Here is a 14,880-nt window from a genome sequence, read left to right on the forward strand (position 1 = left end):
TTACCAAAAAAAAACAGCGATCACGCGATATTATTTGCCTTTGACGTATATTAAATTTATACTTGTTTATAAATTATTTAAAGAACTGCAAGTGCAATAGGTAACGTTCGAAATGTCCGTCATCAGGAAAACTACAATATATTCAACGTTTTGGCTGCAGTAGCGGAAAATCCGAATATGCAGTTTAGGAACAAATCTTCTTCAAATCAGTTTTTTTCTTCGATTATGTGTAAATGTAGGTACTCTGATTCCGGAAAATGATAAACAAATAGTATCTGATACAGATGCAGCATACATTCTCTAAAAAAAACATTACCCTAAGATGCCTTTTATTGCCTCGGTTAGTTGAAACAGAATTAAATATGAAAATCGTTCGACGTCAAACAACGATAACTTAAAGGCCCCATACACGGTACGATCGATCTGTTCGATCCGTCGTTTGAAACCGATCGAAACCACGAATCGATAGTGTATGTCAAGATCCTTAACGATTTACTTCATCGAATTGGATATCGGACATCGCAACAAAAACGCATGCAATCGTGAATATCGTAACGATGAATCGACAGTGTATGGCTCATTGCGATCAACGATTCGACAGGGCACGTATGACTTCTTAAATTATTTAATCACGATGGTTCGGTTGTAAGCGATCGATCGTAACGACCAATCTTTTCGTGTGTGAGTGGTAAGCTTTGGGCGATCTATTGTCACGATATCGCTTCAGATCGATCGTGACGACAGATCGTTCCGTGTATGGGGCCCTTTAGATATGATGCGCTTGTAGTTTGTTAAAAGATTCCAAAGCATCACTGAAAATGTAATTTTTTATTTTGTCGATTTCTACGGTTTTGAAAATGGAAAATTATAACTAAAAGTATGAACAGATGTGGTATTTTGCTCTAAAAAAACGTATATTTAGACTTTCGCTCTAAAATAATTAGGGGAGCTAGTAATTGACTATAAAGAAATTACCATTGAAATCCCTATACTGCGTTGCGCTAGGCACCACCCTGTATATCATCACACAATTGTTTAATTTTAATTTTTTCAAGAAAGTTTTACTGATTTTTTGAAGGCAAGCAAGTTTTGTAATTAGAAATTATTTGGTAAATCCAAGCTTTTAAAATACATTAACATTAACATTAAAATGCACTTGCTTGTTGATTTTGTTGTAATTACAAGTATTTCGGGTGGAATATAATGGTAGTGAATCACTATTTTAAGCAGTTTTACGTTTTCGCAAATATCGCCGTTTTTTATTAGGTTGGATGTACGATTGAAAAAGTGTAGTGTGTGTTTATGGCTGCTGGCAAACGTCGTTTGCCGCCGTGGGCGTAGAGGGGCGGGTCTACGGGAGAGCCCTAGCGATGCCGAACTCGCCTTCGGCTCGCTCGGCATTGGTGTACGAAAAATACGGGTCATCTTCCTTGTGAGAAGGGCAAGCCCGAGCTATGCCGAGCTCGCCTTTCGCATCTTGTAACCGGAATCGTTTATCAACCCCGAAATTCGGGTCGGCGGTTGATTTATACCGATCTCGCCTTCGGCTCGCTTGGCATTGGTATATAAATTGCGTGTATGAAGAATCGAAAGTTCTATATCACCTTACTTCGTTAGGGGAAGGGCAGTCGTTTTGAGTCAACCGCCATTTCCATTCAACCGCGTTTGTATATCAGATGTCGCTTAGTTCAATTTATAATATAACCTCACAATATATGTCATACACAGTGTGAGTCTAACGTGTTTTTGTTATTTAAAGAAAAATCTTGTACTGTCTTGAACTGTAAACCTAGTCTCCAAAGTAGTTCAGTTTCATTTAACGTTTCAATAAGTCTGTTATCTACTATCTCCAAGCTCCTAGAAAAACTCATACTCCATCGAATTAGTCCCCTCCTAAATGTTATCCCAGATCATCAGTTTGGATTTCGACAATCTCATTCGACAGTTCAACAGTGCCATCGCGTCGTACAAACAATAAACACATCCCTGGAAAACAAAAAATATTGCACATCTGTACTTCTTGATATAAGCCAGGCGTTTGATAAGGTGTGGCACACTGGTCTTCTCTACAAAGTTAAGCAAATCCTCCCATCCTACTTTCTACTCCTTAAATCTTACTTGACTGATCGACAATTCCGGACTAAAGTAAATGGAGAATACTCGAACACTTATCCAATCCAGGCTGGGGTACCGCAGGGCAGTGTGTACTGTGGTGGGCCCTTTGCTTTATCTACTACACACATCTGATATACCTACTACACCCAATACTACAATCGGTACTTTCGCGGATGACACAATCATTCTTGCAAGTCATGAAGATCCAACAATAGCATCTTCTTATGTGCAAAGTCAGCTAAACCTTATACAAGATTGGACTAACAAATGGAACATCAAAATTAATGAAAGTAAGTCAACTCAGGTCACATTTACACTTAAAAAGGGCCGCTGTCCACCAGTTACTGTCAACAATTCAATTATACCTGTATCTCCATCAGCACGTTACCTAGGTCTACACCTCGACGAAAAACTTACCTGGAAGATACACATCTTAAAAAAGAAAAAACAAATCGACCTACGACTAAATGATCTAAACTGGTTGATAGGAAGAAAATCCCGATTACCCCTAGAAAACAAAATCTTGGTTTACAAGACAATAATAAGACCTATTTGGACTTATGGTATTGAGTTATGGGGATGTGCCAGCAAATCACATACTGCAATTATTCAACGCTCTCAGTCCAAAATTCTTCGAGCTATTACTGACGCACCTTGGTACGTAACCAACAAAATGTTACACGACGATACGATCTCTTTATCCCTTTCGTTTCGACTATCATACAAGAGCGTAGTGCAAGTCATCATACCCGGCTAGAAGCACATGCCAACCCACTAACACAACCACTTTTACTACAACACGACTCCAGGAGACTACAACGACGTTGGCCAATTGATCTCAAATAAGAAGTAGGTGAACTCCTCGCTGGAAGAGTTCCCATCCCGCCATCCAGGACTGTCTAGCTTTAAGGTCCCATGTTATCATATTAGCCCATAGAATGTCAATTCTGATTGCTAATAAAAATATATATTAAAAAAAAAAAATTTAACGTTTACTTTCTATAGAAATTTTTAGATAACTTTGCATTCAGTTAAAAAACCTAGAGTAACCTGATGTCACACTGTTTAGCTTCATTAAGAAAGTTTGTATGATGTTGTATTTCAAAAAAGTTAAAAAAAATGTGAAAACCCACTCGTGGGTGTTGTTGCCACGTAACACAACTGCAAATTATAAATCATTGGCAAATATATAGACCACACCATCTATCAATTCGCGAAAAGTCGAAGTCTCTAGGTGGCCCAGAGACCGAGATCTCGACGGAACAGACAGATAGACACACAACGGAAAATCGAGCACATAAGTAGCGTTACCTCAACTTCATTGGGTTACGCTAAAAAATATCGTAGACCCTATTTCGGGTGGAGATCGCCGTTTTTTATTAAGTTGGATCTATGACTGAAAAAGTGTAGTGTGTATTTGGTCGTTGGTAAACGTCGTTTGGCACCGTGGACGTAGGGAGGCGAGTCGGGGGGAGGGGGGGGGGGGTCCGAGCTATGCCGAACTTGCCTTCGATCGGCTCGATCGGCTTTGGTGTTCAAAGAAGTGTATGTGTGTATTTCGCCGTTGGTAAACATCGTTTGGCACCGTGGACCTAGAAGGGCGAGTCCAACGCAGTGATGTGTCAAAAAAGTGTAATGTGTATTTGGCCGTTAGTAAACGTCGTTTGCCACTGATGTGGACGTAGAGAGGCCGGTATAAGGGTTCGAGCTACGCCGAACTCGCCTTCGGCTCGCTCGACATTGGTGTGCAAAAAAGGGTTGTGTGTGTTTTAGGTATACTTTATGCATATATGAAGGGCAACTCTATACGTATTAAGGATAAAATTGGCGTTAAACCTCGATAATATACTTAGGTCGTATGTTGCTATACCTATACTTGGCGGTAAAAAGCATCCTCGAGGATTTTTACTAACCGCAAAGCTTAAGTTAATGCGTTTACAAAGAAGATACCTAGATTGCGTAAGGATCTAAATAAGAGCAAGAATACTAAATTATAACACAATGTTGCAAGTAAATGAACGAATCTCGTCTTTGTAAAAAGAAGTGCGTGCACCGAAAGAAATTAAAGAAAACTCTGCACGACCTCCGTCGGCAAAACCAAGAACTATGTGAAAGAAACGTTTACTAAGATAATAACAAATTTACTACAGGAACAATTTACATCTAAACTAGTGTATTACAAAGAAGATGCCTAGATAGCGTAAGGATCTAAATAAGAGCGAGAATAGTAAATTATAACACAATGTTCACATAAAATGAAGCTATTTGCAATGCGATAAATTGATTTATGCTCTAGAACCGTGTAAAAAACTTAATCCGTTGGACTATGATTGATTACATATAGAAATGACGGTATTTTCATTCTACAAGTGACAGGTCCAAAGAACCTTGAAGATTTTACACATGTAATTGCCAGACGTGCTTCAGAGAAATTGTATGTCTCTATAAAAAGTTGGAAATAATGTGTTGTGACAATAATTATTGTAAACGTAAAGGCAGTGTTTTGGACCAATGTGAGAACTCTTATAGATAAGTAATAATACATTTTCATGTTGTTTGTCTTCAAAAAATCAGTAAAACTCTCTTTAAATAATTAGAATCGAGGCATTGTGTGGGATGATATACTTAAACAAAAAACCTAGCAAGGTGCCGGCCATTTTTAAATATGGCGACCAAGCGACCATGATCACGTGACCGATGTTTTTTAAGCTCCTATAGGTGTTTAATCAGAATCCGCTCAAAAACTTAGGGGACATACAACTGCACACGTGACATATGAGGTAGCTCCCGCACTAAAAGTGAAAGCCAGTTTGTTTATGACGAACTTTTTATATTAAACAAAGAAAAACAGTTGTTAAACACAGTGGGGAAAGAGTGTCGCACCGGGGACCGGAGGACTCTCTCCCAGTCCATACCCCCCCAGTATACGAAGAGTATAAAGGATGTTCTATAATTCTATTTCTATACACGGTGTCCATTTTTCGAGTGCCACTATGGGGATCTCACTTATCTTAAGAGATAGAAACTTGGTTAAATGGGGGCAAAGTTGCCAATGTTCGTGCTGAATAAGAATCTGAAAAGAAATTTTAAATATCTTCAATAGTTTTGAAGATATCGCAAAAAAAACGATAATTTCTGATTTTCGTTTTTAATTTCTTTTGGATAAACTAATCGCAGTAGACATGTCTAATTGACACATTATTCGGACACTTTTTAATGGAGATTTCAAATATGGCATCCTGTTTTTAATAACTTTCAATATAACGGAGAAACACGTGGCAACTTTAGTTTTTCTTATGGGCGCCATTTTCAATTTTCACATTTTGAGATTACGTCTTTTTTCTCTTTACAACGATATTTCACACATAGTAGTTCATTTTTCCTAAAAATACAATTTTTAATTTTTTGAGAAGAGTGCTTCTCTGACAATGCTACAACCAGACAGATGGATCAAACTGTCAAACTTTTGTTTAGAACAAAAGAACGTTTTGTTTTTCCAAAGCACTCTTCTCAAAAAATTTAAAACTTTATTTTCAGGAAAAATGTGATACTGAACCACCATGTGTGTTATATCGTTGTAAAAAGAAAAAAGACGTAATCCCAAAATGTCAAAATTCAATATGGCGCCCATAAGAAAAACTAAAGTTGCCACGTGTTTCTCCGTCATCTTGAAAGTAATTAAAAACAAGATGCCATATTTGAAATCTCCATTAAAATGTGTCCGAATAATGTGTCAATTAGAAATGTCTACTAGGATTAGTTTATAAAAAAAAAATTAAAAACGAAAATCAGAAATTTTCGTTTTTTTCCGATATCTTCAAAACTATTGAAGATATTTCAAATTTCTTATTCAGCACGAAAATTTGCAACATTGCTCCCATTTAACCAACTTTCTATCTCTTAAGATAAGTGAGATCCCCATAGTGGCACTCGAAAAATGGACACCGTGTATATTACCCCTAGTAGTTTCATGGCAACTTTTGGGAAAACTTTACCAAGTCTTCGTATACTGGGAGGGGGGGGGGTATTCCATACCTTTTCCCAAAGGTATTCCATACCCCCTAGACCCCCCCGGTACTACGTTCTCACACAAAAAAAGTCGAGCGTTCAAGACTCTCGTGATAGTTTATGAGAAAGGACAGTGGAATCTTGCTCTCCTGAATATTTCATACTCGACAGTGGTTCAAAGTTCAATGACCCAAAAATTATCGTGTGAGTGCCTTTTCGGGGAAGATGTAGCACCGGAGGTAGGAGGAGGGGTTCGATTACCCAGTAAAGGATGGCTCTATAATTCTTGCACTTGGTACCCTTTACAAAAAGAGCCGAATACTGGGCGTGTTTTGTACGATCGATCTATTAAAAACAAGTAGCAAATATTTATTCTAAAGCATATCTTTCACAAGGATCAGTAAAGAGATCAAACATCTGCACGGCGATATTATTTCCCACCAAGTGCTTGAAGCGCTCCCTCAAGTTGCACTCATCGGAAAGATCGTCAAAATCTAATTCGTCCACGCTGCTGATCGTATTACAGGTCTCATCCCGAACTCCCCGTTCCCGAAACATGCATCCAAACGACCGATTCGAGGGAGGCTTCTCCTCCACCTCCGACGTCTGCTCCTCAACGTCGCGATTGTGAATCGAAGGCAGTCGGCCGACAAGGGCTTCATTAGACGAGTCCTTCATCAATTCGAATTCGTCCATGACAATTGTCGAGCACTTGATCCTATTATTCGATTGTCGGACGATTTCTTGATTGCCCGCAACGGCGGCGGGGGCGTTTTGCGAACCGCAAGTTAAGCGCACGGTGAAGGCGGACGAATTACTCAACTGGATGACGCCGTCGACGGGCGACGTACTCTCGACGATCGCCTTTAGCGTTTCCACGATGCCCTGACTATTCAGAGTTTGGACGTTCAACGACGTCACCGGGATCGCCGCCTTCTGTACGTTGGACGGGCCGTTATCCTCGTCTGGATTTGGAGGTCGTTTCGCCGGATTGAGCGCCTCAGGATAGTCCGCCTCCGAATTGCAGCCGAAATCTCGATAGCTTTTGGCGGAGAACTCCGTGCAGGTCTGAAAACATTATTTGTGCGTTGGTGGCGGAAGGGATCCAAAAAAAAGTAGCTTACCTCCTGGTTCTGTCCGGGTAACTTTATCACGTCCATCATTTTCCTAATCTGGGCATCGCTCTCTTCCAACAACATCTTCAAATTCGCGATCTCAACCCTATACACGGCCCTCTCCTTCTCCAACGCCGCAATGTGCCGCTCTTGGTCCTTGACTACCATTTCCTGATCGCGCAGAGCGGCGAAAGGTTGCTCGATAAGCTGCGTGTAGGTATCGCGTATCGACTTCAGGTCCTCCACTTTGGATTTGAAGTAATCCCTCTCGTTACGTATCACCTCCATCTTGGCGATTGAAGCGCGTAGCGAGTTGATCTCCGCGTGGTACGTTTGGTACTTCTTGAGCGTTTGAGTTAAGCGCTCGTTTTCAGTGAGCGTGAAACCCAGCTTAGTGTTCAGCTCGCTCAGCTGCTTGGAGGTCTTATCTCTATATGTCTGGTAGTCGCAAATTAGCGTCTCCATTTTGTTCTCCAGCATCTGCTTGCATCGGGCGTCCTGCTCCAACTCGCTTACTTTCGCCGCGAGCAAGCCGTTCACCTCCTTCAAACGGGCCAGCTTCGGAAAGTAATTCGAAGAATCTCCTAGTACTTTAGATTTAAGTTAAGTAACGTGGTCGGGTTGCGCGTACCTGATTGGTCGGGTGACTTAATCGTATTCAGCCGCAGGATTAGACCCCTCTGTTCCTTTTTGATCTCGGCGAGCTCCTTCTCGAGGCTTGTCTTTTCGTTGAGCGCCACCAGGAGCGTGTTGTAGTTGATGCGTTGCGGCGCAGGTACGGAGTAGACCTGTTCCACTAGGGGTGTTTAATGCCAATTAAATAGAAGGGCTCTAATGGATCTTTAATTATAGGAAATGGTCGCCAATAATTAATCTATGTTGTCAAGTCTATCGAAGAGTTTTCAAGAGGATCTTTAAAGCTTTTAAAGATTGAGACTTTGAATGATTTCAGAGCAAAAGCAAAGAGTCAAATACTGAAAACTAGTTCTGCGATATAGGCCAAAATCTTGATAGATTTTGAAAAGGCAACGGAAGGAGAGAACGACCAGTCCCTCTAGCGCTCATTATGCTGTTCTAGAGATATTCTAGTGCTATTTAGGCCCATGAAGGCACTAAGGGTCTAAGCATCTTTCTTGCCTGAGGAGTATTCCATATTCTACAGTACCGTTGTTTTAAATAGCTGTAGAAAGAAGTTAAAGAAGTGTTCAAGAAAAACTTAAAACTCTAGAAATCGCTAGTGGAATCTTTTTTTATAACAATATTAGAGGTTTTCTACATTGTATTCTAGTGACTCGTGCCTATCCAGAGCTCTTTGTGCGTTCCGAGAGCTTTCTAATAGTTTCCATCGTAACTTAGGCTCCCCTAGCCCTAGAAAGACCTCTGAAAGCTGTAGAAGAGGTCTCTAGATAGCTTTAAAGTTCTAAAAATGACCACCAGAGGGCGTAACTACCATCTCAAATTTTTAAATTTCGCATATTAAACTATAACATTCTTTTTTCACATTTTTAAAGAGAACCAGTTTATCTATCATTTTCGTAAAAACAAAAACTCAGTTATTTCAAAAACAAAGATGGTGTGGGGCGTTCAGTGTTTTTGCACTAACTTCTTAACTGTTTGACCGATTGTTACAAATTTGGTAGGTATCGTTGAAAAAAGCATTCCTTGGGCAATAAGAATCAACTAAAATATAGTTAATTTAGTTGAATCCTTCTCCGCCAGGGCGCTAGTTTTGATACTATGATCCAAAATCCTAAAAAAAATTTAAAAAATCAAATGGAATGATATGACTTTTTCTTTATGGAAAAGTAGCCAAATAATACCCAAAGAGGCCAGTGAAAACCGTTTTTCAAAATCTCGTTCCTAATCTCAAATATTGGGAAAATGAGATTAATTAATTCATTAATCAAATGATTAAATTGCATCTTATTAGACGTCTTTCCGGTATTTGTCGATGGCGCAAAAGATTGTTTGGAAAAGGACCCTACACTTTTAGGTAGGCCTTGGAAAATTAAACAAATGAAACAAGATGCATTATAAAATAATAACAGCCGTAATTTGTAAATTATTCTGCTGTGTTTACATTCAGAAAGTGCAGTTTTTTGAATTTGTAATCTTTTCTAAAATGCCGATTTAACCAAGAAGCATTTAAAATGCTTGCGGCAATGGTTCGTGGTCGATTCGGATAACGCATATAGAAGATGTGGGCAGCTTTTGAGAAAGGAGAAGGTAGAGAAAGAAAGAAAGAGAGAAAGAAATAAAGGAAGCGAGAGAGAGACGGATGGTCGCATTTTCAAAATGCTCAAAATATATCGCCAGCATATTCTTGTTTCATTTGTTTAATTTTCCAAGGCCTACCTAAAAGTGTAGGGTCCTTTTCCAAACAATCTTTTGTAGTGTAGGGGGTTTTTCTTTCGCGCCATCGACAAATAGGTACCGGAAATAGGTAAAAAGTAAATTTAAGATACAATTTAAGCATTTTTATTAATTAATTAATGAATCTCATTTTCACAATATTTGAGGTTAGGAACGAGATTTTGAAAAACGGTTTTCATTGGCCTCTTTGGATGTTATTTGGCTACTTTTCATAAAGAAAAAGTCATATCATTCCATTTGATTTTTTTAGGATTTTGGGTCACCTAGAAATTAACTATATTTTGGTTGATTCTCATTGCCCAAGGAATGCTCTTTTCAACAATAACAAATTTGTTAAAATCGGTCAAACGGTTAAGAAGTTAAAGCAGGTTATTTCAAAAACAATTGAACAGCCCACACCATCTTTGTTTTTGAAATAACTGAGTTTTTGTTTTTACGAAAATGATAGACAAACTGGTTCTCTTTAAAACTGTGAAAAAAAATTTCTAGTTTATTATGCGAAATTTAAAGAAAATGCCATTTTAAAATTTGAGATGGCAGTTACGCCCTCTGATGGTCAATTTTAGAACTCGAAAATGTTTTCCAGCGATTCTTCAGGACCGATTTACGCAATAATTTTTTTACCCCTAAGTCATATGGACGAACGCTCTCGAGATATGGCCGAAGAAGAGTCTTATTGGGTCACCCGGTACATCTCCGAAAAAGAGATCTCTGAAGATCCTCTAGATAGATAGATAGATGGAGCAACAAAGTAAAAGGGCTAGTAAGAACAAAGAGGAAGAAAACGGTGGGGTTTGCGCGGAGAAAGTAATAGTAAACGAAAAGACAGCGGAAGAGGGGTGAGGGGGGCAAGAAGGGAGGTAGTCTGAAACGAACAAAAGGAGAAAAAAGGACGCACAGTAAAGATGGAGAGAAGTAGCATGAAAATGATATTCTGGACAGTGGCGGGGGTTGCAAGTAAAGATACTCAATTCTGGGAAGTCATAAGAGGATATAATGTCGTGGGGTTGGTGATGGATAGAAGAAAAGAATTGGGAAAAAATAAAGAATAGGAATTCGAGTGAGTACATTTATGAAAGAACCAGTTTGGGAAGACGGTAGAGGTACTTTAACAGAGATCAAATAAGGATTAGGGAATTGAGGAAGGATGGAGGAATGAATATGGGGAACAGAAATTGAAGTGGAGGAAAAGAAAATGGGAGTGATAACTATATACAACAGAGAAGGAATGAAAGACTTGAACAATAACAGAAAATATGGTAGCGGAAAGAGAGGAGGAGGGGCTAATACTAGGTGGAGGGTATTTTAATGCTAGGACAGGGAATAAGGGAGGATGGGTTCCGATGGGATGAGGAACACAAGAACGAGAGAAAGAAGGAGAAGTGTTACTGGAATTATCAGAAAAGAGAGGATGGAGAATTTTAAACGGAAATATGGAGGGAGATTGGGACGGGCAATTTACATACATGGGAGGAAGAGAAACGTCGTTAATTTATTACACTGAAAGAAATAGACGAATTTAAGATAGTAACAAGGATCGAATCGGATCACCAAGCGATAGAAATGAGCTTGAATAGAAAGAAAGAGAAAGAGACAAGGACGGAGAGAGATACAGTTATGGACAGGAAACACTGTGGAGGTTTATACAAAGAGACTAAAGGAACAAGAAGAAGAAATAGCAGGGACCAGGGAGCACAGAGGAGAGGTGGAATAATATGAAGCAATCGTGGAAACACATAACTAAAGGGAAGGGATAAAGAGGAAAGAAGAGGAAAATGAAGAGAAATACATTTAGAGGAATGGAAACAACATTTTATTAAGGTGCTACAAGGAAAAGAGGCGAAAGAGGTGATGGAGCAGAAGAGGTAGAAGGATAAGAGATTGAGCAGATGTTAAATATACTGAAGAACGGGCAAGCGGCGGAGAGAGATGAAATAGAAAATATAAGGCTTGGATTTTCGCCACTGATAGGGTTAAAGAAAGCATGAGAAAGGCTGCGTGGAAAATTATAGGGGAATTTTAATATTTGTGGAAAATGACAGTGGAATCTTACTCTCCTGAGGAGGTATTCCATACCCTACAGGACTGCTACTTTAAGTTCGAAAATGATTGATTTCAGAATAGGAAAATGCCTGTTTGATGCAATGGTGAGAGAAGTGTATGGAAGGGAGATATGGGGGAAGAAGGAATCAGATGAACTCGAAGGAATACCAAAGACGTCTAAACTGAAGGACACCAAATTATGTTTGGTAGTAAGAGGAAACAAGAATGAAGACAAGAAGAGGAAAGAAAGTGCAAAATCTGTAGAGAGGAAGAGGCCATAGAGCACATGGCAGGGGAGTATAAGGAGGTGGAAAGTTCAAGGGAAGGCAAGAGTAAGATCCTAGAATGGGGGTGAATAACAGGTAAAAGGATAGAAATACACAAAATGTAGGTTTATTATGTACTGATTTTAGATGTAAAAGTCTAAGAGTTTTGCGAAGGTCTTTAAGAACCTTTAATAGATACTTAACCCTCAAGGCCTTTAATATCCCTAGTCCTTAAGAGTCTTCATAAGGCTTTTAGTGATCTCCTCAAAACTGATCATGTATCACAAATCTCATGAATCTTAAAAGAGCTTTTAAGAGTTTGTAATGGTCCCTAATACGCTTAGCATTCTAGATTGATTTGGAGCCTTTAGTAATCAGTAAGGGCTGTAGGAGCTTTTAAAGGTTTTCATAAGTCATTGTGACCCGACTCTGTAATTGGCGCAATAATAAATAAATAAATACTTGAGAACCTTGAAAGCTACTATGTTTTTAAGTATCACCAATGAATAACGATTCACTCAACGGTATCACCAAGAGTTTTTAAGGGAGGAAGAGGGATCTTTTAGAAACTTTAATCATAGAGAATTTGATGATTTTCAAGAGCTTTCAAAACCTGTAAGTGATGTTAGAGCCAATAAAGTCGGTCAGCTCTTGAGGGTCTATGTCGTTTTTGATAGATTTTTAATTGGAACGTGCATTTAGGCTCATCTATCTTTGGACAGAGTCTTGAAAGCGCTAAAAGAGATTTAAGAAGGAACATTTAAGACTCTAGAGAGCTCTAGTGAAGCTGTTACATACAGCTCTAGAAAGGTCGCGAAAGCTCTAGAAAGTAATGGATGGAGGGCCTACGAATAACTAGTAGGGTTCAGAGAACGCTTTTAAGACTCTTTCATAGCGCTCTAGAGCCTTTCCAATGTCCTTTATGCGCCCAGAAAGCTTTCTAAGTGCTTTTAAAGCGTACCTACAAAATAATAACAACTCGGAATGTCTAGGAAAAGACAGTTTGAAAAACGCTGCACTAAATAGGCGTTGAGAGCACTTACGTAGCCGTGGACGAGCAAAGGAGAACAAACCTAAGCAGTTGCGTTCGTCTTCGATCAAGATCAATCGATTACAGCAGGTGCGGAAGGCTTCCAACTCGGTGCGTAGAACGTCGTTCGACTCCAAGATTTTGGGCAACCATTCCGTTTCCCTCGGAAATTTGCGAAGGGTCTCTACCATTTCTTCCTGACTGTTCGCAACCCTTACTATGCGCCTTTCGACGCTCGTCATGCGCTCGTGCAGACTCATGATTTTGCTCTTCACCCCGTTCTTCCTGCAAAACTGATTTAGAGCCAAATTGAGGTGGAGATTTTCTTCGGCCATGACCGGAATGCACTGCGGTTATCGAGGTTAGTTTTGGTAACGGATGGTTAGCACTTACGTTACCGGCGAAACTCATGATTTGCGGACTCGATAGTCCTCTGTGCAGGTAGAATTGCAGCTGCGACTTTTGGTTTTGGATCTGTTCTTTGAGCATGGATATGAACTTGTTTTTGTCCTGCAGCATCGCCAAAATAGACTGCGTTACGACCTCGCCAGTGATGCGTTTATTTGCAATTTTTGTTTCGGAATTATCGTTAGATTCCATTACACGCGAAAATTTTGGACGGTTCCGTCAATAACTGAGTCGAGACGGCTAGATTCCGGCGCACTAAATTAATATTCACTAGCGGCAAGCGGAAGTACGGTACCTCGCGCGCGAAAAAACGTGCGTGCGTGATTGTAATCTTTAATACTCGAATCTGGATTTAATTGTGGCTTTACTTGCAGGAAATGCGACAAGAAAATAAGATGGCAGAAGATACGCTGACCATCGACCTTGCCGCCGCGACCCCGCCATGGCGGTGTTAATGCGCCGTCTACTCGTAGACGCTCACGTAAGTCTCACTGAATTCTACAGCGGAATATTTCCCAAACTTCCAAATTATGGGTAAATGGTTCCCCCCCCAGTCAAGCGTCTTCTGAAGTTGGTGTACAGGAAGTCGCCCCGGAAATAGTCAGGCAATTCCTTCCCCCTAGCATGGTCAGAAGATTAACCAATGGTGCCCTGGCATTTTCCCGACGAAAAAAATCATGGTCTTGGTGAAGATGTGACCTTGAAGAAAATCCCTGGTTAGGCGTCATTCCGAATGGTTTAAAAAACGGTTTTCGAGTTTAATATATGTATACAGTGCAGGTTCTCAAAAATACACAAAACGAAATTAAAATTAAATTCTGAAACGTATTTCAAATATCTTCCTTTTCGCCGATGGAATCCCACACAAGAACTCATTTTACTACGGCCAAGACAAGAACCGATTTTGATTTAGCCAAGACACGAACCACTCAATTGCAAGTGCAACCCATTTCGAATGTTTTGTTTTGCTTGAACACTTTGCTTTTCTTGTTTGTAGAATTTGAAATGCATAATTTGTCATTTTCTAAAAATAGCTTCAATAATGACATCTCTTTTCTCTACCCATTGAAATCAAGGTCACGTCATAGTTACGCAACCGGGAAATCCCTTTCACCAAAGCGACGACTTTTTCGTCGGGGAAATCTCAGACCACGAGCTTGAACCACAAAACAAGGTCACCTTTTGTTACGCATCTTGTTTATTGCTGTAAGGTGTGTTGCCTAACCGTAAGGGCATGTCGCAATGTACAGCGTCATACAGTCTAAGGAGCCTTTTTCTAGAATCTTTAAGTGTATTTAATAGTTTATAAGAAAAGAAGAAGAAAAAATCAACAGTTTTTGAAATATTCTCTAAACTGTATTTGGTATGCAAATCTGTACGAACTTTAGTGTACTAAGCGCCTTAAAATATTTAAAAGCTATTTGAAGCGTTTTCAAGTCTCTTCAAGAGGGGCCTTTTTGAGGCCTTGAAAAGATCTAGGAATTTTTAAAACCTTTGTAGTGTATTTAACCCCCAGGTTCTA

At 39.6% G+C, this 14,880-nt stretch overlaps 2 protein-coding genes across 8 annotated transcripts in view; one reads left to right on the plus strand and one right to left on the minus strand.

Annotated features, from left to right (window-relative positions):
- Window positions 1-14,880, plus strand: part of LOC116180461 (kazrin) — a 36,301-nt gene that overhangs the window by 1,758 nt on the left and 19,663 nt on the right. For all 4 annotated transcript variants that reach the window (XM_031500450.1, XM_031500454.1, XM_031500452.1 and 1 more), the window contains exon 2: window positions 13,733-13,839. In XM_031500450.1, coding sequence (XP_031356310.1) covers window positions 13,801-13,839 — 39 coding nt within the window. In that variant the 5' untranslated portion in view covers window positions 13,733-13,800. The remainder of the gene's footprint in view (window positions 1-13,732; window positions 13,840-14,880) is intronic.
- LOC116180462 lies at window positions 6,472-13,621 on the minus strand. Of its 4 annotated transcripts, none has more exons than XM_031500456.1 (5): window positions 13,344-13,621; window positions 12,964-13,297; window positions 7,870-8,034; window positions 7,248-7,822; window positions 6,472-7,191 (listed from the first exon to the last, which is right to left on the minus strand). In XM_031500456.1, exons 1-5 carry the CDS (start codon window positions 13,548-13,550, stop codon window positions 6,493-6,495), a joined length of 1,980 nt encoding a protein of 659 aa, XP_031356316.1. In that variant the 5' UTR covers window positions 13,551-13,621; the 3' UTR covers window positions 6,472-6,492. The 4 variants fall into 4 exon arrangements, with proteins under 4 accessions (XP_031356316.1, XP_031356315.1, XP_031356317.1 ...); XM_031500455.1 differs by having other exon boundaries at window positions 7,248-7,828; XM_031500457.1 differs by having other exon boundaries at window positions 7,248-7,828; window positions 12,994-13,297; window positions 13,344-13,620.

This window comes from Photinus pyralis, unplaced genomic scaffold (genome assembly GCF_008802855.1).
Source record: "Photinus pyralis isolate 1611_PpyrPB1 unplaced genomic scaffold, Ppyr1.3 Ppyr1.4_LG9, whole genome shotgun sequence".
Classification (NCBI taxonomy): domain Eukaryota; kingdom Metazoa; phylum Arthropoda; class Insecta; order Coleoptera; family Lampyridae; genus Photinus; species Photinus pyralis.

What these genes read in the sequence shown, in the direction of transcription:
- LOC116180462 (XM_031500455.1), bottom strand. Translation starts at nt 13,550, where the DNA reads ATGGAATCTAACGATAATTCCGAAACAAAAATTGCAAATAAACGCATC. An exon ending in CTTTGCTCGTCCACGGCTAC is followed by an intron (nt 8,035 to 12,963) that starts GTAAGTGCTCTC and finishes AAACACCCCTAG; the next exon opens with TGGAACAGGTCTACTCCGTA. An exon ending in TAAGTCACCCGACCAATCAG is followed by an intron (nt 7,829 to 7,869) that starts GTACGCGCAACC and finishes TTAAATCTAAAG; the next exon opens with TACTAGGAGATTCTTCGAAT.